Below are 27,342 nucleotides of genomic sequence, written 5' to 3' on the forward strand. Positions count from 1 at the left end.
GTAATTCACAACAAAGCTTATAAAACAGTCTGTTATACAGGAACACATTTTTAATACAGTCAGTCATACAGGACATAGCTTATAATGCATTCAGTCATACAGGAAAGAGCTTATAATACAGTCAGTTATACAGGGAAAAGCTTATAATACAGCCAGTCATACAGGTAAGCTTATAATACAGTCAGGCATACAGGCCAAAGCTTATAATACAGCCAGTCATACAGGACATAAGCTTATAATATAGTCAGTCATACAGAACATAGCTTATAATATAGTCAGTCATACGGGACAAAGCTTATAATGCAGTCAGTCATACCGGATATAGCTTAAAAACAGTCAGTCATACAGGGCAAATCTTACAATACAGTCAGTCATACAGGACAAAGCTTACAATACAGTCAGTCATACAGGACAAAGCTTATAATACAGTCAGTCATACAGGGCAAAGCTTATACACTGTAACTCCAATATAACGCGGATGACGGGGTCCAAGCCACGCAACAGCATTATAAACGGACAGCGTTATAAGTTTTGAGCTTATTTATTTAAGGGGCTATAAAAACAGGTATAGTATAGCCTATAATATAGGTCCTGTGTATTGTCATGCTGTGTTGTCATTCGCAAATACATGCAAATATAAACCGTATCGAACGATAACAGTATACATACCGCTTTTCTAATGTGCACATTTATCCGATAATCCAATATAATTACATCACTTACGAAAAAATAATGTTTAACATTTATGACACGAAATATGTTTACGAACTTCATAAACAAATTTATATGCCTACGCCATTTTTCAGAAAAATTAGTACAGCAGTGATTCATTTTGCCGTGCGTCCCGCGTCCCAGACGCACGTTTTTTCCTGGGGACGCATACTTTTCAAACATGTGCGTCTTCGGGACGCATTGTTAAAAAACTCCGATTTTCAACATCGTCAAAGTTTTACAAACCGATTTCGATTCGTGGAGATAACCGAAACACATGTCAACACCGTCTTGACTTATAGAACGGAAGTCATATCACTACATTCGGAATGTAAAACGCGTATTTCGATTGGTTGAAATATATAAATTATCCAATCAGTTACAGCGTTTTATTAATAGTTCGTTGGACGGTTACTTGACTGTCCCGGATGGTAAACAAAAATAATGCCACCCAAAAAAGTTCTCAAAATCGATCCGCAACAATGTAAATTAACATCTTTCTTAAAAAACACCAGTTCCGCGGCCGAAGAACTCCAAAATGACACATCCAGCGTAGACATCAATGATAATATTGTTTCTAAAGAAAAATCGGAAAAGAAAAAAGATCGCAAATTTCAGTCGATGTGGCTCGGGCTATACTCTTGGCTTCGCTATGTTCCCAGTGAGAATAACGCCGATGATTACATGTTTTGTTCTGTGTGTACGGACTACAACAAGGTTAATGGTATGTCGAAATTAGCCAAATGTCAAAACTTTCAGCACTCCACTCTTTCAAGGCATGTCAGTTTGTCAGAACATAAGATGTGCATTGAAGCCCCATTACATAGAGAAAACATGGCTCAGTGTCAGCTTAAAAATGAATCAAGGGAAGATAAAGCCATGAAGGTGTTGCTTAAATGCATCCACTGGATCTCGTCAGAGAATTTACCATTATCAAAATTCAAGTCTCTGATAAATCTGCTGCATGACCTTGAGGTTCCTGATGTCTTTGCTGCATTTTATGAAATTCGGCTTTAATGCATACTTTTTCTTGTCTATTTTGTGTAATTGTAACATATTTGATCAATATATTACAAATAAACACATGTAAAAAATCGTATATACCCGCTTTAAGTATATGATTTGTAACGAATTTACAAAGACACAATCTGGGACCCATTGTTTTCAGATTGGACCCATTGTTTCAAAACATGCGAGTCCCAGGGACTCATTGATGTAGATTTCAAAATGAATCACTGGTACAGTGCATTATGGGACACAGCTTTCATTGGACGAGCGAATTTAAATTTAGATTGAATGCAATACGATACATGTACAAAGAAATGTTTTATTGCGGCATACGCAGCATGTAAAAAACGTGCTTTCCGTGGACTTTCTGATAACGGGCAAATATTTAAGTGCATCTCTGTTAACTATTACACTGCGTTAGCATGTAAATAAATCGTCAGGATTTTAAAATTTATTTTTCGTATATGTACTGAAACATTAAACACACACAAAGATATTTTTATTTATCAAGCATGTGTAGCATATAATAAACGATAACACACTTACACAGCCATAGTTTATACAATGAAATACAATTCACTAAAAATACAAAACATAAACAGGTAATCGTTTTAAATAACTTTAATTTGATAATTATTCTGCTTGCACTTGTCTTATTGAAATTAGCGCACCTAACCGCTCTGATAGGGAATACATGTAATAAACACCGACTCGCGAGTTTTCACACCTTTATTGGCATTACACAACAGATTAACACCAATTAGCTGTCGAGTGTCGTTTAACCTCTAATTGCTTAAAATCAGTTAAACGGACGGAAAAAGCAATCAAACTGTGATCACTGGCTTCTTTGAATTTATGAAAATACATGAAGTTGCATAACATGGATTTGAATCAGAAATGGAAGGTTGGAGAAAAAACAGGATCCAAGGACCCTCCGTCTTATATTGGACACAGCGTTATAACGGACCGCACTATATTGGCGTTACAGTGTAATACAGTCAGTCATACAGGGCAAATCTTATAATACAGTCAGTCATACAAGGCAAAGCTTACAATACAGTCAGTCATACAGGGCAAAGCAAATAATACAATCAGTGATACAGGATATAGCTTATAATATAGTCAGTCATACGGAACATAGCTTATAATATAATCAGTCATACAGGACAAAGCTTATAATACAGTCAGTCATACAGGACAAAGCTTATAATACAGTCAGTCATACATGAAAAAGCTTATAATACAGTTAGTCCTACAGGGCAAAGCTTACAATACAGTCAGTCATACAGGACAAAGCTTATTATACAGTCAGTTATACAGGACAAAGCTTATAATACAGTCATACAGGACATTTAAAGGTCATCAAGACTATCCGAAGCATAGCTTACAGTAGGACATGCACGCAATTGAGGGGGCTAGCTTCCTATAGGTCATGCAAGGTATAAGAGTGCACAGTTTTCAAACACAGGTGGTAAGCGTTTGGCTATGATATTAACTAGTGAAAACATCATTTTGAATGATAAATAATCATATTATAACGAAAAATCAACTTTTCTGGAAAACAAAATTTCACTATCAAATATATATATAACAAGGCATTCAACTCGAAATCGCCCGAAAACGGGATGCATCGCTTTGAACAGCCATTACTTCATCAATTGTGCAGCGATTTTCATGAGCTCGGTCTTATTCAACGCAGAAATAAATTTCCTTTCTGGAAATGTACATGTCTTGCAATATTTTTACAAATAATGGGTCAACTTTTAAGAAATAACATGATACAGAACTCGCATGACCCATTTTGTTTGTGAAACACTATGTCCCCATATATTTGACATTTGACCTTGAAGGATGACCTTGACCTTTCAACACTCAAAATGTGCAGCTCCATGAGATACACATGCATGCTAAATATCAAGTTGCCATCTTCAATATTGCAAAAGTGTACATTTAATGAGCAATTTTGACCCATATATTTGACCTTTGACCTTGAAGGATGACCTCGACCTTGACTTTTCACCACTAAAAATGTGCAGCTCCATAAGATACACATGCATGCCAAATATGAAGTTGCTATCTTCAATATTGCAAAAGTTATGGCAAATGTTAAAGTTGGGGCAAACAAACACACGAACAGACAGGGCAAAAACAATATGTCCCCCACTATAGTGGGTGGGGGGACATAAAAATACAATTACAGGACCAAAACAAGAAGATATTATGACAGTGCAATATACAGTAACATGCAGTCATGCACTATATACTGCAAACATAGTGCTACAGATTGTGTAAAAACACATGGATAGACAAACAAGGGAAAATGATATTTATTTTACATATCGCCCATTGGTGCAAAAAGATACCATGTGACATTTAAATTAGAAGGCAGATGGTACCGTTTTGCAGCAATGGAGCGATATATTTCTGCGCAAAGTCATTTTGTCTCTGTCACATGTTATGGCTATCGGGCTTCCTGAGCCGTCATTAGAAATTTTAGAGGACATCAACAAATTGATGAGTTTTCATAAAAATTTCAATTGGTTTTGATATACTAAGGACAACAAAAATATGAGGTTTTCTACAGATTGCTGTTAAGAATCATCATGATGTTAAAATGCACTAGCTACGAATTATTTTGCACCTTATATAAATAAATTACATCTAAATAATAGTTCTATACTAAACAACTGAAGATAAACACAAACAGTTCTAAATATTATACAAGAGAACCGCATAATGGGTGCCAACGCTCATCTGCAGGTGCAGTTTTGAATAAATGAAAGCTTGTCAGAATTTTTTTTAGATGTCACAGTGACCTTGACCTTTGACCTAGTGACCCAAGAATGGGTGTGGCGTGTAGAACTCATCAAGGTGCATCTACATATGAAGATTCAAAGTTGTAGTTGGAAGCACTTTGATTTTAGAGCAAAATGTCAAGGTTTTAGCATGACACGGACGTCGGACGACACGACGAGCTGGCTATGACGATACCTTGGGTTTGCTCCAAAAACAGCCAAGCTAATAAGTAATAACATTTAAAAGCAAGGAAATTTAACAAATAAAAGCAAGATGCTGCAGTTCAATAAACACTGCCACCCCATGTGGAGTCAGAAATGATTCATTTGCACATTTGAATAACTCTTATTTTGAAATAAGTTCAATCTCAAGGTCAAAATAAGGCTAGGTGATGTGTGGGTAGTGAGTATCAAATGGTAGTTTCAAACTTTAAACTATTATCTTTGATGTTAAGCAAACTTTAAATTAAGGTAGATACAAAAATTTGACCTTAGGAATTAGTCTTAATCCAAAAGTAGGCAAAAGGTAAGATTAAAATGTAGAAATGGTAAAGTGGGTGTACATGTATTGCGAGTTAAAACACAAAATCCATGCAAGAATGAAAGCTTTGTAGGAAGCATTTTGGAAACTAAGGGATTGGCCAATCACAATTAGCCACCTACATAAGCAGAAGCTGAGAGGCACATAAGTGTAAAACAATTTCATAACTTCTTGGTTCTTAGTTCTAATGAGCCTTGTTCTGAGAAAACTGGGCTTAATGCATGTGCGTAAAGTATCATCCCAGATTAGCCAGTGCAGTCCGCACAGGCTAATCAGGGATGACACTTTCCACCTTAACTTTATTTTCAGTAAGGAGTGACTTCCTTGAAACTAAAAATATCATAAAATTGGAAAGTGTTGTCCCTGATTAGCCTGTGCAGACTCCGAAGGCTAATCTGGGACAACACTTTACGCACATGCATTATGCCCAGTTTTCTCAGAAAATGGCTCATTTTATTTAACAGTGCACTAGACAGCTGATAATAAATCACCTAGTTACAAGTCACAACAGATACTTGATTCCATCCCACGGTTATTTAAGTAACGTACCGTAATGGACTAAATGGATTCAGGCCCAGGGCAGTATCATTCCTAACAATACAAATATGTGATATTTGTCAGAATATGGGCCCAGCCGTATCAGACTCTACAATTTGAGTCTTGCTCTGGGAGAACTGGGCTCAATGCATGTGAGTAAAGGGTGTGCCACTTTAGCCTGTGCAGTTCAGACTGGCTAATCAGGGACAGTATTTTCCGCTTTTATTGAAGTTTTTGTTTGAAGGAAGTCCCTCCTTAACAAAACTACAGTGTAAGCAGAAAGTGTCCTTGCTGATAAGCCTTGTCTGACTGCAAAGGCTTATCTGGGACAAAACTTTAACAAATATGTATTAAACCTGGTTTTCCCAGAACAATGCTAATTTTTGGTATCAAATTAATTTTAATAGTTGACAATAGCTATATAATTAAATAAAACACACAAAAAGCAAAAAAAGCATGTACACTCCAAAAACTAAATTACCGTAATTACTCTATGTTTTCGGACACTCTAAGTTTTCAGACACCTCTTTTTTTAGCAAAAATAATTATTTTTCGTGACTCTTAATTTTCGGACACACAAGTTTTCATCCATAATTAATGTCTCTAAGTTTTCAGACAGTATATTTTACAGCGCTATTTTACCAAATTTCGGCAATGTTTTCGATATCAAATTACACTTCGATCATGGGGTTTTATAACCAGATTAACATCATAAAACATGGTATGTGCATGCCTGAGGGCAACGGACCATTACATTTGTGTTATTGGGTAAATAACCTTGTAAATCGGTATTAAACAATGGTTTCGCCCGATAGCATAAGCGTTATGACAATTATCAGGGGTAGTGCCAATTATTAGTTCAATTATCTACCGCAATGGTACAACCCCTTCTCAGTAAAATAACTGTGACAAATTTTAAATGCTTCAAAGTGTGATGCACCCTATTGCAAGTTTTACGAATAATCGAAGGTGTTAGACAGCAACTATAGGAAATGAACAAACAAAAATTGCATAGTTTGCTTTTGTATTGCGTTAATTACAGGTTCATACTAGCGAGTTTCGGTACATCACATGCTCATCTTTGAACTCGTTGGTCAAAGTACAACCTAAGTATGTATTAACTTTTTGTCAAATAAATTAAGCATTTAAACTTATTTAAATTGCAATGCAAACATATATAACTGTAATTAATAATATATGACGTGGTATTTTACATGCGCCTGCTATGACCGGTAGTCGTTGATACAATTGACGCTAATTTCGGACACTTCAATTTTCGATCTAAGTTTTCGGACACCTGTATTTTGTGAATATTTTTTGTATCTAAGTTTTCGGACTAAAAAAAAATAAAATTTTTAATTGTCCAAAAAGATAGAGTAATTATGGTACTTTGTTAAATAAGCAAAAACAGTACACCTTTTAGTATGCACAAATAAACAAAACGTATACACACCTCTCAGGACTGAAAATAAAATTAAATGAAGAAGCATGAATGGGTGAAACATAAAAATAAATCGATCCAATCTATATAAACAGATAATGACTCCACAATTGCCTCCCAACCTAAAAATAACCTTAAATTTGAAACTCAAGACTAGTGTGCTTGAAGGAAATAACTTGCCTCTAAGCAAAAAACACACACACAAAACAATAACAAGAACACAAATTAAAAAACTATTCAAATGAGAATTATGAAAGAAGTGACACCAGCAACTTTACTTAGGAACATTTGCATTAATATTTGTGGTAATATTTAACAATAAATATACAATACAATAAGGCTATGACACATACTTTTTACTGGGCGGTTTCTTGAGGAGCTGTTTCACGATGGCCGGGTTGTTGTTTGCATACTCTGTGACTGTCTCTAAAGTGCCACACAGGCTCATCAGGTAGCCCCACATGGCACTGAAATGTCAGGGAAGATAATGTGAGATTAATGAAACCAGGGCTGTTTGAAAAACATGCATGCCCCCCATATGGGCTGTCAGTTGTAGTGGCAGCCATTGTGTGAATACGTTTTTTGTCACAGTGACCTTGACCTATGACCTTGTGACATGAAAATCAATAGGGGTCATCTGCCAGTCATGATCAATGTGCCTATCAAGTTTCATGATTTTAGGCGTAAGATTTCTTGAGTTATCATCCGGAAACCATTTTACTTTGTCGAGTCACCGTGACCTTTGACCTAGTGACCTGAAAATCAGTAGGGGTCATCTGCGAGTCATGATTAATGTACCTATGAAGTTTCATGATCATAGGCGTAAGCTTTCTTGAGTTATCATCCGGAAACCATTTTACTGTGTCAAGTCACCGTGACCTTTGACCTAGTGACCTGAAAATCTTTAGGGGTCATCTGCGAGTCATGATCAATGTACCTATGAAGTTTCATGATCCTAGGCGTTAGAGTTCTTGAGTTATCATCCGGAAACCATTTTACTGGTTCTAGTCACCGTTACCTTGACCTTTGACCTAGTCACTTGAAAATCAATAGGCGGTCATCTGTGAGTCATGATCAATGTACCTATGAAGTTTCATGATCCTAGGTGTAAGCATTCTTGAGTTATCATCCAGAACTATTAGGTGGACGGACCGACAGACGGACTGACATGTGCAAAACAATATACCCCCTCTTCTTCGAAGGGGGGCATAAATATGAAGGAAGTATATGCGTGATACATGAAAATATGAAGGGGCATTATGTGAGACACAAGATAAATTAAAGGGACTATGTGAGATATAAATATACATATTAATGGGGATTATGTGATATACATACAAGTATGAATGGGGGGTTATGTGACATATGTGAAAATATAAATGGAAATTAGGTCAGATAAATAGAAAATATGAAGGGGGATTATGGGACATACATGACAATATAAGGGGGACTATGTGAGAAACATGAACATATGAAGGGGTTAAATGCAAGATACATGAAAATATGAAGGTGGATTATGTGAAATACATGAAAATATGTTAGCCCTTTCCCACTCAGAAGCTAGTGAAAATTGCTAAATGCAGAGCGGTTTTAATTTTATTTTCTAAGGGACTACAAACAGGTCAAAGTGCTATCTGAGTGTTTAAAATGTTATAAGATCTAGAGCTTTGTCACAAACATGACTGATACATCATGTCTGAATGTTCAGCTAGTTTCAAGGTCAGATAACTCAGGAATGTGTAGCTGTGGAAGACACCATGTCTGCTTTGTGAGCTAGGTTCAAGGTGAGACAAGACAAGATTCTGCGTTCAATAAGCCTAGTTCGTTTGATTTGTTGGCCCACTTGAGTAAGTCCAAATGTAGGTCAATGTCAAGGTCAAAATGAGGTCAGATGATATGGGTGTGTTGAGAGTCGTCATAGATAACATCCATGCAATTATAAGAGCTTTGCAAGATGAATTATTGATGTTAGACAAAATGCATCATTTTGTTTGAGCCAAGACTTTGGACCTTCCAAATTAGTATTCTCCTTATTCATTAATTGGCTGGTTTAAAAGAAGGTCATTGCCAAAGTCAAAACGAGGTTCGTTTATGTAAGTAGGTCATTAAAACGTAAAAAATGAGATCAGGTGTTGTGGATGTGTTTATAGTGTTTAACAAGGGACAAATGGTCACAAAACTAGGTTATCAATTTGAAAAAAAAAGTTTGATAAAGAAAGACAATTCAACAAAAGATGTGTTCGTCAGAAACGCAATGCCCTTATTGCGCCGCTTTGAAAAAATAAAAATAAATGTTGTTTTTTTTTACCTTTGACCTTGAAGGATGACCTTGACCTTGAACTTGCACCACTCAAAATGTGCAGCTTCATGAGATACACATGCATGCCAAATATCAAGTTGCTATCTTCAATATTGAAAAAATTATACCAATGTTAAAGTTTTTGGATGGACAGTTGCCATATATTTGACATTTGACCTTGAAAGATGACCTTGACCTTCACCTTTCACTACTCAAAATGTTCAGCTCCATGAGATACACATACATGCCAAATATCAAATTGCTATCTTTAACAGTGAAAAAGTTATGGCCAATGTTAAAGTTTTTAAACGGACGGACAGACGCCATCTATTAGACGTTTTACCTTGAAGGATGACCTTGACCTTCACATTTCAACACTCAAAATATTCAGCTCCATGAGGTACACAAGCATGCCAAATATCATGTTTCTATCTTCAATAATGCAAAAGTTATGGCCAACGTTAAAGTGTTTTTTTCGGACGGACGGACGAACGGACGGACTGACATACACATATACTGACATACTGACTGACGGACAGTTCAACTGCTATATGCCACCCTACTGGGGGCATAAAAAGTTCATTGTTACTGATTGTTCCTTGTAACCCCCCTTGTGTCAAATTCAATCTATTTTTAGTCGTGGTGACCTTGGAGATATCAACGTAATTCTTTCCCATGACACACTGTCCAATGATTGTGAACACATGTACCCAGTAATTTTAAAATCTCACGATGAATGACAAAGTTATATCCCGGACAAGATCATTTATGGCCATTTATGACCTTTAATTTTAAAATCTCACAATGAATGACATAGTTATGACCCGGACAAGATCATTTATGGCCATTTATGACCTTTGAACTCAAAGTGTGACTTTGACATTGCCCCCCCCCCCCCCGCCAACATTCACCAGTCTAATAACCAGTTTTTTCCTTCGGAAAACCTGGTTAAAAACATCATCCGTTTAAGTTTTGAAGCCTTGTTTGAAGCATTACAGATGCTACAACCATTGTGGTTTAAGCATGTAGGGGCCAAAGAGAAAACTAGTAATAATAATAAGGTCTTCCACATATGACATACTTTTCATCACGATGACATACTTGAAGATTTCATGCAACCCCTTGAAAAATGGGTAAGTAGTTCATGGTAAAAACTTACTAAATTTTATGAGGATTGATGAAATGACCAACTGAAAGATTGTCTTTCCATGCCATGCATAAATAGGTATGTATTTTGAATTTATGACCATGACCAAAAAGACAAAGGTGAGAGCACAAGAATTTTTTCACCATTATGGGTATTGGGCCATGGTCATTATTTTAGGAATCATTTTGATGTTTCGACTAAAATTGGGAATGTGGTGGTTTTTTTGCCATCAAATAAATTAATCTTAAAATGTTTTCAAAAATATATTAACTAAGGCTGAACTTATAGAGCTGAATATTGAAATGATCTTTATTATGGAATTTACTTATAAAAAAGCTTTGTTGCGGAAACCTTCAATTTGGAATTTAAGGCAGCAATTTGGAAAAAATATATTCTTTTCATGATTGGGAAATGGATCAAAACACTGAATTTCTGCCCCAGAATTGACAAAAAAAACAACCCATACTGGAACTCCTACGAATCTTCATTCACAGGTCCTGTTGTATGTCCCCTGCCACGCTCTCTATCATTCCGCTGACCATGATAATTAAATTCTGTATTTTGACCTTTGACCAAAAAACATGACCTTGACACTAAAGACAAAGGTGAGATCTTCTCACTCACGGGTCATGTGGTAAGTCCCCTGCTCCACTCTCTATCATCCCGCCGGCTGTGTTCAGGTACACCCAGACGAAGAAACGCAGAAAAGGTCGCTTCAGGTTGTCACTGATGTTCGGGTTGTTCAGGATCTTCAACAGCTCGGGAATCTTGAAGATTGTCTGGCAGATCGACTCAATAAAGCGGTTCTCACCCTGCAACCAATTGATCGTTACCCAGTAACAAAAGCACTTTTTGTTGCCCAAACTGTTAAGTTATGATTATTTGTGGGACAGTGATTGAAGTAGAATGTGTGGGTTGATAATCCACAAATTAAGCACATACAGATTGGAAAATGACAAAATCAAACTTCAAATTTGCTATTTTTTCCCAAAATCAGATTTTCACAAATTTAGGTGTCCAGTGGAAAGTCATTTTTTGGAAACCATGGAAAATGGGGCACGCAGATGAATAATCAGAAACCGTCGGAGACAGGTGATGCCTACCAAAGGTTTTTTTGTCACAATATTGCACTATATATTCAGATAAAATGAAACGTCTTGAGGGCACAGTAGTTGGGGGGACAAGAATTTTTTTATATAAAATTTCAAAGGGCCATAACTCTGTGAAAAATCTTCCGACCAGAACCCGCTAATAATATGCACATCTCCTCTTGGTAGTGAAGCTTCCCATAAAGTTTCATTGAATTCCGGTCATAAGTTGCTGAGAAATAGCACGGACAAGAATTGCACTATATGTACAGTTCATGGAAAATTTCAAAGGGCCATAACTCTGTGAAAAATCATCCGGCCGAACCGGCTGATAATATGCACATCTCCTCTTGGTAGTGAAGCTTCCCATAAAGTTTCATTGAATTCAGGTCATTAGTTGCTGAGAAATAGCCCAGACAAGAATTACACTATATGTACAGTTAATGGAAAATTTCAAAGGGCCATAACTCTGTGAAAAATCATCCGACCAGAACCCGCTGATAATATGCACATCTCCTCTTGGTAGTAAAGCTTCCAATAAAGTTTCATTGAATTCCGGTCATTAGTTGCTGAGAAATAGCCTGGACAAAAATTGTGCACGGACGGACACACGCGGACGGACGGACGGACAGACGAAGCGGCGACTAAATGCTTTCCCCGAAATTGTTTGGGGGAGCATAAAAATTAATTTACAGTATCACACAAGCATCAGAACAAATTTGTATAACCATTTAACCGTTAACATGTCATCCCCAAAACAAAGTACTACTGGTTTTGCAGTTTTGTTTATGGGTGTGGCTTGTAGAACTCATCAAGGCGCATCTACATATGAAGTTTCAAAGTTGTAGGTAGAAGCACTTTGATTTTAGAGACAACTGTCAAGGTTTTAGCACAACGCGGACGGCAAGCTGGCTATAACAATACCTCGGATTCTCTCCGAAAACAGCCGAGCTAATAAGAAATCCAAGAGAAGTTGTCATTTAATATCAAATCTTTTTAGAGGAGTTCATGAATTTGTTTTAACAGGATACTTTTGTTATAATGTGCCTTTAAAATGTAAAAAAAATGTTGATTACTTCAGCACATGTTGCCAACAGGTCCACCATGGAAATCAGGAAGTTAAGATCTCGAGAGTTGCTGGATGTAAGAATGGCTTCCCTGTAATCACAGAAAACATGACAAATCTTTTTAAATATAACATTGCTTTTACTTTTGCAGTAATTGCTTTAAAATCACAAACTATTAATCTTTAGCTTGTGAACAAAACATTGTATTTGTTCATTTAAATAAAGTTTCTCATTTGCAAAAATTAAGTTAAGGTAGAAAGTGTGATCCCTTATTAGCATGTGCAAACTGGGACAACACATTAGACACATGCATTAGGAACAATTCTCAAACAGCGAGGCTCAAATGGACAAACAAGACATGTGTTTGTCAGAAACACAATGCCCCCTATTGTCCCGCTTTGATTTTTTTTCTTATTATTATATCCCTTTAAAAAATATATCTTCCCTTGTTAGAATGATATGAACCTGCCAAATGATATATAGAAATTATCTCCCTTTAAAGCTTGTTACTTCTTTTGGATTTGTTCTTTGACCTTGAAGGATGACCTTCACCTTTTTTTCACAACTCAAAATGTGCAGCTCCATGAGATACACATGCATGCCAAATATCAAGTTGCTATCTTCAATATTGCAAAAGTTATGGCCAAAGTTAAAGTTTTCGGACAAACGGACAAACTGACAGACAGCTCAAATGCTATATGCCACCCTACCCGAGGCATAAAAAGTAATAATAAAAGCACAATTATTAAAACACCTAATATTACTACCTAGCTTTCTCATCCTTGTCAATCAAGAACGCCACCTCAGTTCTGTACTGCATAAAGAAGGTCATCACAAAGCTCTGATTTCGTTTGAGCGGAAGGTCAAGCTCCTCAACCTTGACAATGGCTATAAGAAGGTCAAGGAACTGGGGCACAGCGGTCTTGTGGGTGGCCACCAGGGCCATGATCTTCTGCACCTGTTGCTGCCCTATCTTCATGCAGGTATGGGTGTTATTGGTGAACACCTGTAAAGGTAAAAAAGTGTCTTGTTCTGAGAAAACTGGGCATAAGGCATGTGTGTAAAGTGTTGTCCGAGATTAGCCTGTGCAGTCTGCACAGGCTAATCATGGACAACACTTTCCCCTTAACTGGATTTTCCTGTAGAAGAGACTTCCTTTAAACGAAAAATACCATTAAAGCAGAAAGTGTCTTCACTGATTAGCCTGTGCGGACAAGCTAATCTGGGACGACACTTTAAGCACATGCATTATGTCCAGTTTTCTCAGAACGCGACTCAAAAGATAGTAGGTTAAAGAACTTTTTATATTTTGATACTGATAACATAACATCTTCAGCCCACATTAAAAGTGAACCCCTGATCAATTGCATGAAAGTCATGATCTTTTGCTGCTGGTTCTGCGCCATCTTGGTGAACACCTGTAGCCACAAACATGGCCTTTGTATAATAACACAGTAAGAAATTAAATATATAAAAGCGATTTTGCCACAAATAAGACTTAAACAGCTTTGTTCAAGAGGCATAACTCAACAAGAATATCAGTGAAACTGATGGATGCTCCCCGATGATACACTTTGTCAATGTATGTGTTCATAAACACCTAAAAAATCTATTATTAGCCTCGGTGACCTTGACCCAGTGACCTCAAACCTCATCAAAATGTAGAGGTCCATGCAAGGTACCTACATGCAAAATATGAAAGCGATTGGTAAAGTATTAAAGGCACTATGAGAAACGGTGGCAAAAGTGTGACAGAAGGAAGTCTATTATTAGCCTCGGTGACCTTGACCCCAGTGACCTCAAACCTAATCACTCAAACCTCATCAAAAAGTAGAGGTCCATGCAAGGTACCTACATGCTAAATATGAAATGGATTGGTTAAGTATTGAAGGCGCTATGAGAAATGGTAGCAAAAGTGTGACAGAAGGAAGTCTATTATTAGCCTCGGTGACCTTGACCTTGACCCCAGTGACCTCAAACCTCATCAAAAGGTAGAGGTTTATGCAAGGTACCTACATGCTAAATATGAAAGCGATTGGTGAAGTATTGAAGGTGCTATGAGAAACGGTAGCAAAAGTGTGACAGAAGGCAGTCTATCATTAGCCTCGGTGACCTTGACCTTGACCCCAGTGACCTCAAACCTCATCAAAAGGTAGAGGTTCATGCAAGGTACCTACGTGCCAAATATGAAAGCTATTTGTAAAGCATTGAAGGCGCTATGAGAAACGGTAGCAAAAGTGTGACGGAAGGAAGGAACACGGACCTACAAACTGGCAACTATATGCTCCACCGAAAATATTTTCGGGGAGCATAAAAATGCATGTGTATCACAAACACTTCATGGTGTTGACACATTTTAATTTATAAATAACAAGAGTGCCAAACTGGCACAAGAAATGCCGGTTCGAAGGTTTTGGACAATTTGAACTTGACCTATATATCATCAAGACACAACTTCGGACCAAAGTTGGTGAAGATCGGATGAAAACTACTTCAATTAGAGAGCGGACACCATGCTAAATGCTTGAAATGCACTATGTGACCCTGTGACCTAGTTTTTGACCCAGCATGACCCATAATTGAACTTGACCTCAATATTGACAACTTCTGACCAAGTTTGGTGGAGATCGGATGAAAACTACTGAATTAGAGAGCGGACACCATGTTAAATCTTTTAAATGCACTAAGTGACCCAGCGACCTTGTTTTTGACCTGGCATGACCCATATTCCAACTTGACCTCGATATTGTCTAGATACAACTTCTGACCAAGTTTGGTGAAGATTGGATAAAAACTACTTCAATTAGAAAGCAGACACCATGCTTAACCCTTGAAATGCACTATGTGACCCAATGACCTAGTTTTTGAGCCGGCATGACCCATATTCAAACCTGACCTAGATATTGCCTAGACACAACTTCTGACCAAGTTTGGTGAAGATCCGATGAAAACTATTTGAATTAGAGAGCGGACACTGCTGTGATAATACATCCCGTTTTTAAAAATGAGCGTATAAAAATTTCTAGACAAATATCTAAGTGGTTCAATCCATAAATTTAATAACTTTTTATGTGGACCTACAGTCTGACAGGCCAACCTCTTAAAAGGTAAAAAAAGGTCCTCTTAATTTTCATAGTTACAAAATCAGGCATAATCCTCTTAAAAAGCTGGTCACAGTTACAGGGTTGGTAAGTGAATGTTCATTATGGCCCTTAAAACATAAGTGTTATTACAATAAACTAGTAGATAGAGATATGGAGAAGCTGCATGTTTTTATCTCAACCATCTCAAGTCCATACAAGGGGAACAATTCTGATAAATTGCAGGTAAGAGTTTTGGAACTTGGTCAGTGACTTCAAACAGTGACCCTTAACACATGTGTGAAGTTTCAATTGAATATATGTAGAAGGAACAATGACATGGAGATGCTGCACATGTATCTTCACCACACCATCATGCAGACGAATAATGGGGGAGGAGTAAAGCTTGAAGCAATTGATGAATATAAAAGCTAATAAAAACAAGATGCTGGGTTCAACAAAACCGGAAGCCTGCAAGTTTGAAGCTTAGTCAGTATTGATTTTTTGGCTCACTTGAATAAGTCGTAGTCCAAGACTAAGTCAATGTCAAGGTCAAAATTACCATAAATCTACGAATATATACGCACTTTTTTACCTGCCAATTTTTTCTTCAAGTAGGGGGTGCGTATAATATACGAGTTTAGAGTAGAACAAAATTTTTCCTGTGCAAATTTTCAACTTAATCGCTGTTATGCGCTTCGCGGCAGCCATTTTGAACTACACCATTACATCAAAGGGTTGCAACAGGGCTCGCGCTGTCGTTCGCCATTTGAGTCATTTGCGAAAATATTGAGAATTTGGCTTAATAAAAATCTTATTTGTGAAAATGTGAAAATCTAGTAAAATTTCATTGAAAACATCCGCCATTTATATCGGACTGGTTTTCTATATTTGTCTCTTTGTTTTCATGAAAGTGTTCGCAATTCGAACAGTAAACAAAACCTGGTCTGTACCCGATTATGAGACATCGCTTGACCTTATTGTTATTGAAGTGCGCATGGTAGCTGGCCAATCAACATTGAGCTCGCTGACACATGAAATGACGTTGTCGAATAAAACGTGAGAATGGGAGGAGCTATCGGATAATATTGGGTTATCCATGCCCAGACACTGTATACTTTGAATACACGGTAAATATTGTCGTCTGCCTACAAAATAGCGACTGGACGCTAAGTCGTATAAAGAGATTAGCAAATGAAAAAAAACAACTGACTATACCTGTAAATAAATATTTCTTAGCTGACCACTATTTATCTTTCTGCCGCATATTTACCATATCTGAAGTAAAGAGTGGTAATTAAATAATTAGTTTTATGATGCTAATAGAGTCTATTACACCTGTCTGCCGATTGCCGAATTAAATTGAAAGGTGATAATTAATTAATTTGATTTTTACTCCCAAACTAGCCTTAATGACAGCAGCGTATTTTAATTTACTAGATCATGAAAAACACGAGCGGTTTAATTGTATTTTAAGTTATATTAAAGTATCGAGTTTGTAACTCGAAAAAAGAAAAAGTAATTCATCTAGACAACTATAAACACGGAAGTAACTATTTTGTTTTCTTATTACTTTATTATTATTATAATTATTATCGTCCGGAATATTGTCAAATTGAATTAAATATGAAAACAAAAAACAGCGTCTCTGCTTCTTTCTTTTGTAATTATGACTGCTTGACCCGGATGTCAGCAAGGGGCCCGTGTGTTATCGGTAACAATCAATGGTAATATAAACAATAGACAGAGATATTTATTATGCAACTGTCATAACAACAGCACTATAACACATCCCGATCAATATACCGGGGTAACAGATAAGTGACAACACCAAATTGATTTGCTATTTTCACAGCACAAAAATATATTGACACATTTTTTCGGAAATGGCCGATTTCGGACACTGATTTTTTAGTGCGTATTTTACTCGGATTTTCAATTTTTACCAATAAATTTTGACCAAACTCGGGGGTGCGTATAATGCACGAGGGCGTATTATATTCGTGGATTTACAGTAGGTCAGGTGATAAGGGAGTAATGAGAGTGTTCGTATATTACATCCATGCAAGTATCAAAGCTGTGCAGCAATCAGTATATGTTTGCTGCCAATGTGATATCTTGATCTCGAAATAAAAAGGGATGATCCTTCCCTCAAAATTAACCAGCAATATGATTCATATCATCATGGGCATTCAATAAAACATGTTAGTTAGGTTTTACCTAGAATTTGACCTTCTGAATAAGCATACATCCAAAAGTAGGTCACTCTCATGGTAAAATGAGATGAGCAGACGAGGGTGAGTTGATCGTGTTCATGTATACCTGTATCAGAGCTTTGTAAGAAGCACTATTGATGTTATATGAAACACGTCATTTTTGGTTAACATCATATATATGGACAAACAACCAACAGACATAGAGGCCAAAACGCTATGAGACTCCTGCATCAAAAGATGCTGGGAGCATTAAAAAAACATGCAAAACAAAGTGCAGTGTAACCTCAGTTAGGGCCTCAGCTAGTTCAGGAGCAGCCCCCTCGGTTGCTAGGAGGAGGTCAAGGCGATCAAAGAGGCGTTCCTGTACAACCTCATTGCCCTTGGCAAGCCTTCGCATCAGCGTGAACGTCTTCTCAAACACTTGACGGAGGCCTTTGTACTGGTCCTGTAACACATGGTACAACAGTGATCTATTAACCCTTTCCAGCTAAGAAGCAAATAGATAATGGCTATATGCAACCAGCATAAAACCAGACAAGCCTGCAAGAAACTGGCAGTCTGTTTAGGTTCTATGTTGTTTTCTGCTCATCAGCATGTTATGGTTGAAAAAGAAGCCTTTAAAACTTAATTGTTAAGAAAGGTCTTTTATTGCATTAGATTTTCTAATGGACTGCAAATAGGTCAAAATGCATATCTAAGTGGTAAAAGGTTAAAACGCAATACTAAAAGTTCATAAGCATAAGCATACCAGGATGGCCTTTAGAAGCTAGCATATGAGAATGACCTTTAGAAAGTAACTTTCTGTCTAACCTTACTTTGCAAATCACAATTGCAGTTCTGAATGCCTCCTACTCAATAACAAACTAAAAACAGCAGCACAATTCAGCAACAAACTTCATTTTGTGTATTATTTTATGAAGTTTTCTTCATTTATTAAAGATCATATGATTAATACATTATTGCTTTGCTCACATAAAAAAAGCATTTGGTTGTGTATAGTCTGGATACACATATGTAATAAAGTGCGGTGTAACCTTTACTTTATGTTTATAAAGAACCAGTTTAACCAACTGAGAGAGTAAGAGTAAAAAACAAGTGGTTTGGGATATAATGAAAAACAATGAAGAAAGAATTACTTACCAGTAGTTTGACGTCTATTTCTTGCTCCAAAATGATAAAGCAATCCTCCAGCACTCCTGTGAAAAAAGAAAATTTCACTCACAAAGCCACAAAATGACACAACTAACACCAAGCTTTGAGGCCATCTGACAGATATAGACATATTACAAAATGATAACACTAGATATTGGATGCAATTCAGGCATGATTAGGCTATATTTAAGGCGAACATAAGAGCAAGAATGTAGAAAATCAAATTATATTGTTTTATGCCTACTTAAAGTTGTTTAAGCCTTAATTCATCTTTTTTTTAAGTGATATAACTTTAATAGTATAATATGAGCTACAATACAAAAACTATCAAACATTTTTATGAAGACTATAAACAAATATTTTCAGCAGCAATTTATTTTCTCACATCTACTTAACCTTAGATTATAGGGTGTAGGACTGTCATATGAGTTTTCTTGAATTAACTCCCCTTCCTGGCCACATAACCGGTGGAAGGATTTGTTATAGAACTATTTATAGTTCCATATTCCACTTTTCTCTGATTTAAGTGAGGCATTTGTCAGATTACTGCTTGAAAATTGCACTTTGAACTGGTTTATCACATAAAGATAACCCAAACTTTGCCCTGAAAAGGTCGACAAGGTTAATTATCTGTACTAATTTGAGGGAATATTGTTATACATGGGAAAAACACACAATCATCTCACCGTTGTTATAGAGGATGCTCTGGTTCATGGCATGATGTTCCTCTTCCTCACCCTCCAGGTGGCAGTAACTGCGGGGGAGAGAATGGAACAGCTGAGTATTACAAGGGGGGAAATAGCAACAGCTGTGTATTACCAGAGGGGAGATTGCAACAGCTGTGTATTACCAGGGGGGGAGATAGCAATAGCTGTGTACTACCAGAGGGGGGAGAAACAAACAGCTTTGTACAACCAGGGGGGAGATAGCAACAACTGTGTACTTCCAGGGGGGAGATAGTAACAGCCGTGTACTACATGCCAGTGTTTGTGTATTTTAAATATTATGCAGTACCTTCTAGGAGGGCCACTTCATTCGAGAACCTTGAGTGTTTCCAAACCCTTACCCCTGGTTAATTTACTTTCATACATATTTATGATGAATTGTTGATCATAAGCTCCTGAACTTTGTATATGTGTGTGTGTGTGTATGTGTGCTCTTATGCTGTGGGGAGAAACCAGAGTGCTAGAAGGAAACCCCACACTTATGGCATGGTGACCACAATTCAAACTAGCATACATGCCATATTTGGCAAAAAATGCATTATAAGTGCATTGTAACTACAATTCAAACTAGCATACATGCCATACTTGACACAAAATGCATTATAAGTGCATGGTGACTACAATTCAAACTAGCATACATGCCATATTTGGCACAAAATGCATTATAAGTGCATGGTAACTACAATTAAAACTAGCATACATGCCATATTTGGCACAAAATGCATTATAAGTGCATGGTGACTACAATTTAAACTAGCATACATGCCATATTTGGCACAAAATGCATTTTAAGTGCATGGTGACCACAATTCAAACTAGCATACATGCCATATTTGGCACAAAATGCATTATAAGTGCATGGTAACTACAATTAAACTAGCATACATGCCATATTTGGCACAAAATGCATTATAAGTGCATGGTGACTACAATTTAAACTAGCATACATGCCATATTTGGCACAAAATGCATTTTAAGTGCATGGTGACCACAATTCAAACTAGCATACATGCCATATTTGGCACAAAATTCATCATAAGTGGATGGTGACCACAATTCAAACTAGCATACATGCCAAAAATATGCCATATTTGGTGCAAAATGCATTTAAGTGCATGGTGACCACAATTCAAACCAGAATGTGAACAAGGATTAGTCATTGTTCACACAAACTATGTATAGCAAGGAGGTGTTCTGCTGAGTATACCTCACCCTAAATTGAAAACTTCAGAAATAAACAAACAGATCACTATACAAGCTCCACTCTTAAATAATACCAAAATTGAAGGTGCAATCATTTTTACAAAAAAACATCCACTGTCCCCTGGAGTAAAAGTCTACCAGTTAGACCACTCGGCCATCCATGCTCATACAATGATGTATTTTATATTTTACATAAGCAATCCTCGTAGTATCACAAAATATAACGACAACAACAGAACCCTTCAAATTATTCAATTGTTTTGCGTTGCAACAATTTATAATTTTCAGATTTGTAAATCCTCAACAGATGCATATAATGGATATTTTAGAGCATGGTAAATGTTAAGTATTACTGTTTCCTCACAAATATCATTACTACAACGAAAATTTGCGAATCTAAATCAATTTTTTTAAATTTTGTCAATTTACCAAAACGTGAAAAGGTCTCTTTAACAACCGAATTTTCAAAATAAACTATTATGAAACCGATAAAATATTACAGATTTAGTTATCATTAATCATTTTGTTTCTTGTTGTGCTAAAGCTTATTTATACCCTTTCGAGTTACTTGCTTTGGAATAACTAGTCCTTGTTAGAGATTTGTAGAGTTGTAGAACGCTCAACATGTTTGAGTATACAAATGTATATAATTTCCGGTATCAAATGGAGCCTCTCTGCAAACATGGTATGACTAAGAATAACACGTGCTATATTTATCATCAAGGCGACAAGAAAGCCCGTCTAAATGTTATTGTGCTTGAAGAGGGCATGCAGTGTTCACTTTCCTTTCTACTGGACACAGACATTTCACTTGAAAATACATCGCCATTGAGTCTGGTCTATTGATCAAACATAGACATATTAAGGGGTTCGTGTGAAACTATTGTATCTTGTTTGGCAATGTTAAGCAGATACACACATTTTCAATCCAACCTTAAATATAAGCTTAAAGATAAAAAACATGTTATGTGTCATGACTATTCCGTTTATATTTCTTTTCAAATGTTCAAACCGACCTGAACCATGTGTGACTCTAGGCAAAACAGACTAGACTGCCCAGCCGCATTTGATGACGTAGAAGGAAAGTGTAAACAATTTGGCTGAAATTGCTATCTCTGAAGTTTGGTCCAGTGAATCACAACGGCTCCATACTTTTACAAACATCAAACATGCAGCTGGAAAATGCTCCGCTTATAAAATAACACTATTTTAAGCTTCAACGCTTAAACACCAATTGACCTTTTTCACAGGTAAACAACTAGTTATTAAAGTTTGTGTGATTGAGCTGTGTACTTTAAATGATCAAAGTCATCAAAGTGAACGCAAGAACTATCTATCCCTTTTGAAATTGAGAACTAATTTTTTTTAATCCTGTCCAGGCGTCGAAAGTTCTGTGAACACAAACCATCAGCTAGCCAATATTATTTTAAATTTAGTCCCTGGTTTTCCTTAACATCAAAGATGTGAGCAATTTCAATGCTATATAAGCTGGCTGGATATTTATCAAAATGTGTACAATCAGTGGGTGCCTTTTGCCGGAAATATGAACGCAAAACACAGTTTGGTAAGAACTTTTCAGTATTTGTACTTCAGCCGTCGAAATTTATTTATAAATCATGAATAATTGAGAATCAGAATCTAGTAAGTGTGGTAAGCCTCTAAATAACTGTTCGTTATATGTTTCTTATATATTAAATTTGTAAAGTTATTATATATAAGTAGACATTTTTTTTCTTGTTTATTTCTTAATCACTTGAGTGTTTGCTCACTCAACTGGACTGTTTATATAATTTTTTTTGTAGATGCTCATGTTGGTATTTGCACTTCTTGAGATACAAGCTATCTCAGGGCATAAGAACAAAAACGGGAACAGACACAGGGGGCCACCGATATATAATCCTGGTAAGACATATATGCTTAATACATGTACCTTATGTTTTCTTTTTTATCGATAGGTTTTTTGAATTGTGATGCTTTTGTGTAAATGTTATTGAAAAAGTGGTGAGAAACTCTTAGCCTACTTGGAATTATTTACACTTTTGAACCTGGTACCTTTTGGATTAGTTTTATTGTTACTTGCAGCCGTTGAGTCAGACTAAACAACTGTGTGTTTTAAAAGCTATATTAGATTATGCGCACGTTTTTTTCCTTTCCAAAATGCATTAAACCATGTTTTATGTATTTGATTTTGACTGATAGGTATTCATGAATGAAACTAAATGTAAGTTACAAGTGTTATTTGATTTGTTTGAAATTTTGCATAAACAGCCACACTATACTTCCCTTCTGAAGTACATACCCTTCTTCAAAAAGGTGACTTTGATATATTGCCTTAAAATTTACACAAACAATTCAATAATACACTGGAATTAATGATCGTATGTCTCTCTGTTTAAAAATGTATGAAAAATTATTTTAAGGAACTGATGTGTGTATACCCATTAGATGATTAGGATCTAGTCACATAAAAACAATTCATGAACTATGCAAATTTTAGTGTAAATTTTCTATATTCAGTGTATACAAACAGAATTATGCTAATGTTAATTTGCTTTTATTATAAAGGCATCCTCGGCTTATACTGACAGAAGTGTACGCATACAACAACAACAGCACATTTAAGTTCAAATAAAAGTTTGTTTTGATAACTTGTTAACAATTGATTTCAGCGAGTTGTTGCTTTAATGTGTGTTTTGATCGGTGTGATGATCAATAGAAATCATTAGCAGATTTCATATGTTCAAATGTAATGAAACGTGTATTATATAATAGTAATGTAAGCGCAAATAGCAATTAAATCTTATGAAAATTGACGTATTGACACAAATTAATAAAACTTTGTGTCGCAATATTTTTTAAAATTTTTTCACTGATGAAGCAAGAGACTTTAGTCTGTTAATCTTAAGAAAAGTCGAGAAATTGGGACAAGCATTTTCATTGCTACACTTATGTACATCCAAGTTGACTCTAGAGTAATTACAGGTGTGTGCTTACAACAACTTTCATATATAAAGTTACCACATTTAATGATTGGTTTCAGTACATTGCTTTTGTATATTCTTTTATCGGTCAGGAGTCCATTAGAAAGGTCCATATCTTTGTATTCTTAATTCTGTTTAAACAGGTTCACATACTTTAATAATACTGTAAAACTATTAAAATCTTTTAAAAGATAGATTGTGTTTAAACATTACATATTTGAACAACATTATAAACTGAAGCATACTTCAAACAAATAAACAACTGAAGCTAATTTAGTTATTTACGTAAGACTTTACTTTTTTGGAAAAAGCGGTGCTAGAATGTGCATATTCCCAAGCGGCTGATTCTTCATGTCTATTTTCCAGCGGTGAGAAGCATGCTGCGCTGCGACCAGGGAAGTGGAGGGAAATGCACGTACCTGCGAACCTATCAGATCTGCAATGGCATCAGCGACTGCCACGATGGGTCGGACGAGTTCAATTGCCCCACAAGTAATATCAACCTTTGGATGGTATCCATATTACAAGATTGAATAGACTTTCTTAAGAATAAACTATACTTTGGAAAAAAACAGAAACACACGGTTTAAAATTTAATTTCAAGTTAATGTGTCATGTAGATAACCAAGAGCACCGCATAACAGGTGCCACGCTCTGCTGCGAAAGCTTGTCAGATTTTTTTTTTTTAAGAGGTCACAGTGACCTTGACCTTTGACCTAGAGACCCAAAAATGGGTGTGGCGTGTAGAACTCATCGAGGTGCAGCTACATGTCAAGTTTCAGAGTTGTAGGTAGAAGCACTTTGATTTTAGAGCCAATGTTAAAAACCTTGACAAAATGTCAAAGTTTTAGCATGGACGGCGGACGACGAGCTGGCTATGACAATACCTCGGGTTTTCCCCCGAAAACAGCCGAGCTAAAAATCAAAATACAGCACCGATTGTATAAGTTATAAACACTGTGTCAACGAGGTATATAGAAATTTAAACACTGTCATTGACGGCTCTTGGTGAATTGGGAAATGTATCAACATGCACTCAGTCAATTAGCATATGAAAATGTAGTTTTGATTTTGAAATTGTTTGCCACTTCCACGTTCTGAACATAACTCTTTAATGTCAAGCCGATATAGTTTAGCAAGCTGGTCTTGATTCCACCCCAGAACCTCCCGGTAAAAGGGTGGTGCTTAATTAACACAGTATATATACACCACAGTGAACAAAGAGTTCATATAATGTTGTCTGTTTTCAGGGCCACCTGTGACATGTCCTACATGCCCGACAACAACGCCTTGCCCTACAACAACCCCTACGACCACCCCTACAACAACCCCTACGACCACCCCAACAACAACCCCTACGACAATCCCTACGACAACCCGTTAGACAACCCCTACGACAACCAGTGCAACAACGTTGGCCACGAATGGCTAAATGGCAACTTGTTCTCCCTAGAACAACTACGCAAACCAATCAAGTGACAACTACTATTGATACTCCTAAAACAACAACTTCCAGACTAAAATTCACCTGCTTCAGACACAGGAAAATTACACATGAATTAAACTTTCATATGAACATCTAATATTTTTTTCTACCTATGCGAGATTGTGATTTATTTTCAAGTTATTGAAATAAGCAGACGAAACAAAACACGTATTTGATGCGTTTGTAAGCAACATGGTGAAATCATTGTGTTGACATTATAAATTTGAAGAAAGCAGTTTTCATTATTCGGATTTGCCGGCTTTAATACAAAAATGCCTGAAAAATTTGCATTCAGGTAATAGTTGAACCAAGTCAAAGCAAAATTTATCGCAAGTGACTTTGCCAGTATTATTTACAGCATTTCAATGCTTTTCTGACTACAAAAAAACACAACAAAATTAAGTTCTTTTAATTTGGTATGTCATGAAAACAAAATTAAAAGTTAGTATCGGCAAATCCTTTTTAAAACTGCTTTCCATTTATGACGGTACGCGATTTTTGTTTGTATTGCTTTTGTGTAACGATGTGATGAGCTGTATTTTGTTCATCGTTTTTGTAAAGCTAGTAAAATTGACACGTTTAAATGTCTTAAAAATGACTTCAAATACTTTTTTAACTTGAAAACAATAAAATTGAAACATTAATTGGGTTTTCTTTTAATACATGTATAAGTTGTTCTTTAAAGTTGAGACTCGAGAAGAAATACTTGTATTCAGTATGCTGATTTCACACTTCACGTCTATGCGCACCTATACAATTAATATTTTCCCTCATTAAAGGTGCCTTTTCACAGATTTTTGAATGAATTGAAGTTTGTCATTAAATACTTTATATTGATAAATGTAAACATTGAATCTAAAAATCTCAAGTCAAAAATCAAGAATAAAATTTAAAAAAGAAACAAGAGCTTGTCACAGTAGTGCCAAATCCCCGCCGAAATGTGTTTGCTTGTATGACAACATTTGTTTTAGAGAGTAGAATAATATTTGTAAAACAAATAAAGGGAGATAATTCAAAACTATGGCTGAAATAGTTATGGTTCATGTTCACTGCAATTCTCCTAGTTGCCATCTGTTTATATTTCTAGTTTGAAGTAAATCCCTTCAGTAGATTTAGAGTTATGCTCCTGACAAAAATTTAATTTGTAATTAAAAAAAGGGAGATAATTCAAAAACTAAGGTAGATAGTGTTATGGTTCTTAGTCACTGCACTTCTCTAACTTGACATCTGTTAATATTTAAAGTTTCAAGTAAATCCCTTCAGTAGATTAAGAGTTATGCTCTGGACAAACATTTACTTTGAAATTAAATAAAGGGAGATAACTCAAAAAAGTAAGGTAGATAGAGTTATGGTTCTTAGTCACTGCACTTCTCCTACTTGTCATCTGTTTATATTTAAAGTGTGAAGTAAATCCATTTAGTAGATTTAGAGTTATGCTCTGGACAAAAATTTACTTTCAAGTTATATAAAAGGGGAGATAATTCAAAAACTAAGGTAGATAGAGTTATGGTTCTTGGTCACTGCACTTCTCCTAGTTGCCATCTGTTTATATTCTAAGTTTAAAGTAAATCCATTGAATAGATTTGGAGTTATGCTCTGGACAAAGTTTCGGACGGACGCACAGACGGACGGACGGACGGACAGACGGAGGGACGGACAGGACCAATTACTATTTCCCCTCCGAAAAAAATTTCGGCGGGGATAAAAAAAAGAACCCTCAACACGGTTTGAACCACTGACCCCTGGAGTCCTAGAGCAAAAATCTACCACTTAGACCACTCTGCCATCCGTGCTCATACAAGGACATAATTATTATATTTTATTATTTGTATTTTATTCTTTTTATAAACAATCTTTGTAGTTTC

The 27,342-nt window shown here is 36.2% G+C and overlaps 3 protein-coding genes across 7 annotated transcripts in view; 2 read left to right on the plus strand and 1 right to left on the minus strand.

Annotated features, from left to right (window-relative positions):
* LOC127833488 (aldehyde dehydrogenase, mitochondrial-like) overlaps positions 1-27,342 on the plus strand; it is a 315,090-nt gene that overhangs the window by 275,244 nt on the left and 12,504 nt on the right. The window lies entirely within an intron of this gene.
* The window catches only part of LOC127833498 (inositol 1,4,5-trisphosphate receptor type 2-like), a 183,782-nt gene that overhangs the window by 74,156 nt on the left and 82,284 nt on the right, over positions 1-27,342 (minus strand). The window contains exons 33-39 of the mRNA XM_052358786.1: positions 19,769-19,836; positions 19,071-19,126; positions 18,214-18,375; positions 13,402-13,640; positions 12,644-12,725; positions 11,104-11,291; positions 7,387-7,500 (exon numbers count right to left, since the gene is read on the minus strand). Of these exons, the coding sequence (XP_052214746.1) occupies positions 7,387-7,500; positions 11,104-11,291; positions 12,644-12,725; positions 13,402-13,640; positions 18,214-18,375; positions 19,071-19,126; positions 19,769-19,836 (909 nt within the window). The remainder of the gene's footprint in view (positions 1-7,386; positions 7,501-11,103; positions 11,292-12,643; positions 12,726-13,401; positions 13,641-18,213; positions 18,376-19,070; positions 19,127-19,768; positions 19,837-27,342) is intronic.
* Positions 22,021-26,117, plus strand: LOC127833496 (G8 domain-containing protein DDB_G0286311-like). Of its 4 annotated transcripts, none has more exons than XM_052358784.1 (4): positions 22,021-22,260; positions 22,813-22,912; positions 24,358-24,483; positions 25,242-26,117. In XM_052358784.1, exons 2-4 carry the CDS (start codon positions 22,813-22,815, stop codon positions 25,373-25,375), a joined length of 360 nt encoding a protein of 119 aa, XP_052214744.1. In that variant the 5' UTR covers positions 22,021-22,260; the 3' UTR covers positions 25,376-26,117. The 4 variants fall into 4 exon arrangements, with proteins under 4 accessions (XP_052214744.1, XP_052214741.1, XP_052214743.1 ...); XM_052358781.1 differs by lacking the exon at positions 22,021-22,260 and adding an exon at positions 22,279-22,574; XM_052358783.1 differs by lacking the exons at positions 22,021-22,260; positions 22,813-22,912 and adding an exon at positions 22,927-23,011.

Source organism: Dreissena polymorpha, chromosome 6 (assembly GCF_020536995.1).
Source record: "Dreissena polymorpha isolate Duluth1 chromosome 6, UMN_Dpol_1.0, whole genome shotgun sequence".
Lineage (NCBI taxonomy): Eukaryota > Metazoa > Mollusca > Bivalvia > Myida > Dreissenidae > Dreissena > Dreissena polymorpha.

What these genes read in the sequence shown, in the direction of transcription:
- LOC127833496 (XM_052358781.1), top strand. Translation starts at nt 22,554, where the DNA reads ATGAACGCAAAACACAGTTTG. An exon ending in GCCACCGATATATAATCCTG is followed by an intron (nt 22,913 to 24,357) that starts GTAAGACATATA and finishes TCTATTTTCCAG; the next exon opens with CGGTGAGAAGCATGCTGCGC. An exon ending in CGAGTTCAATTGCCCCACAA is followed by an intron (nt 24,484 to 25,241) that starts GTAATATCAACC and finishes GTCTGTTTTCAG; the next exon opens with GGCCACCTGTGACATGTCCT.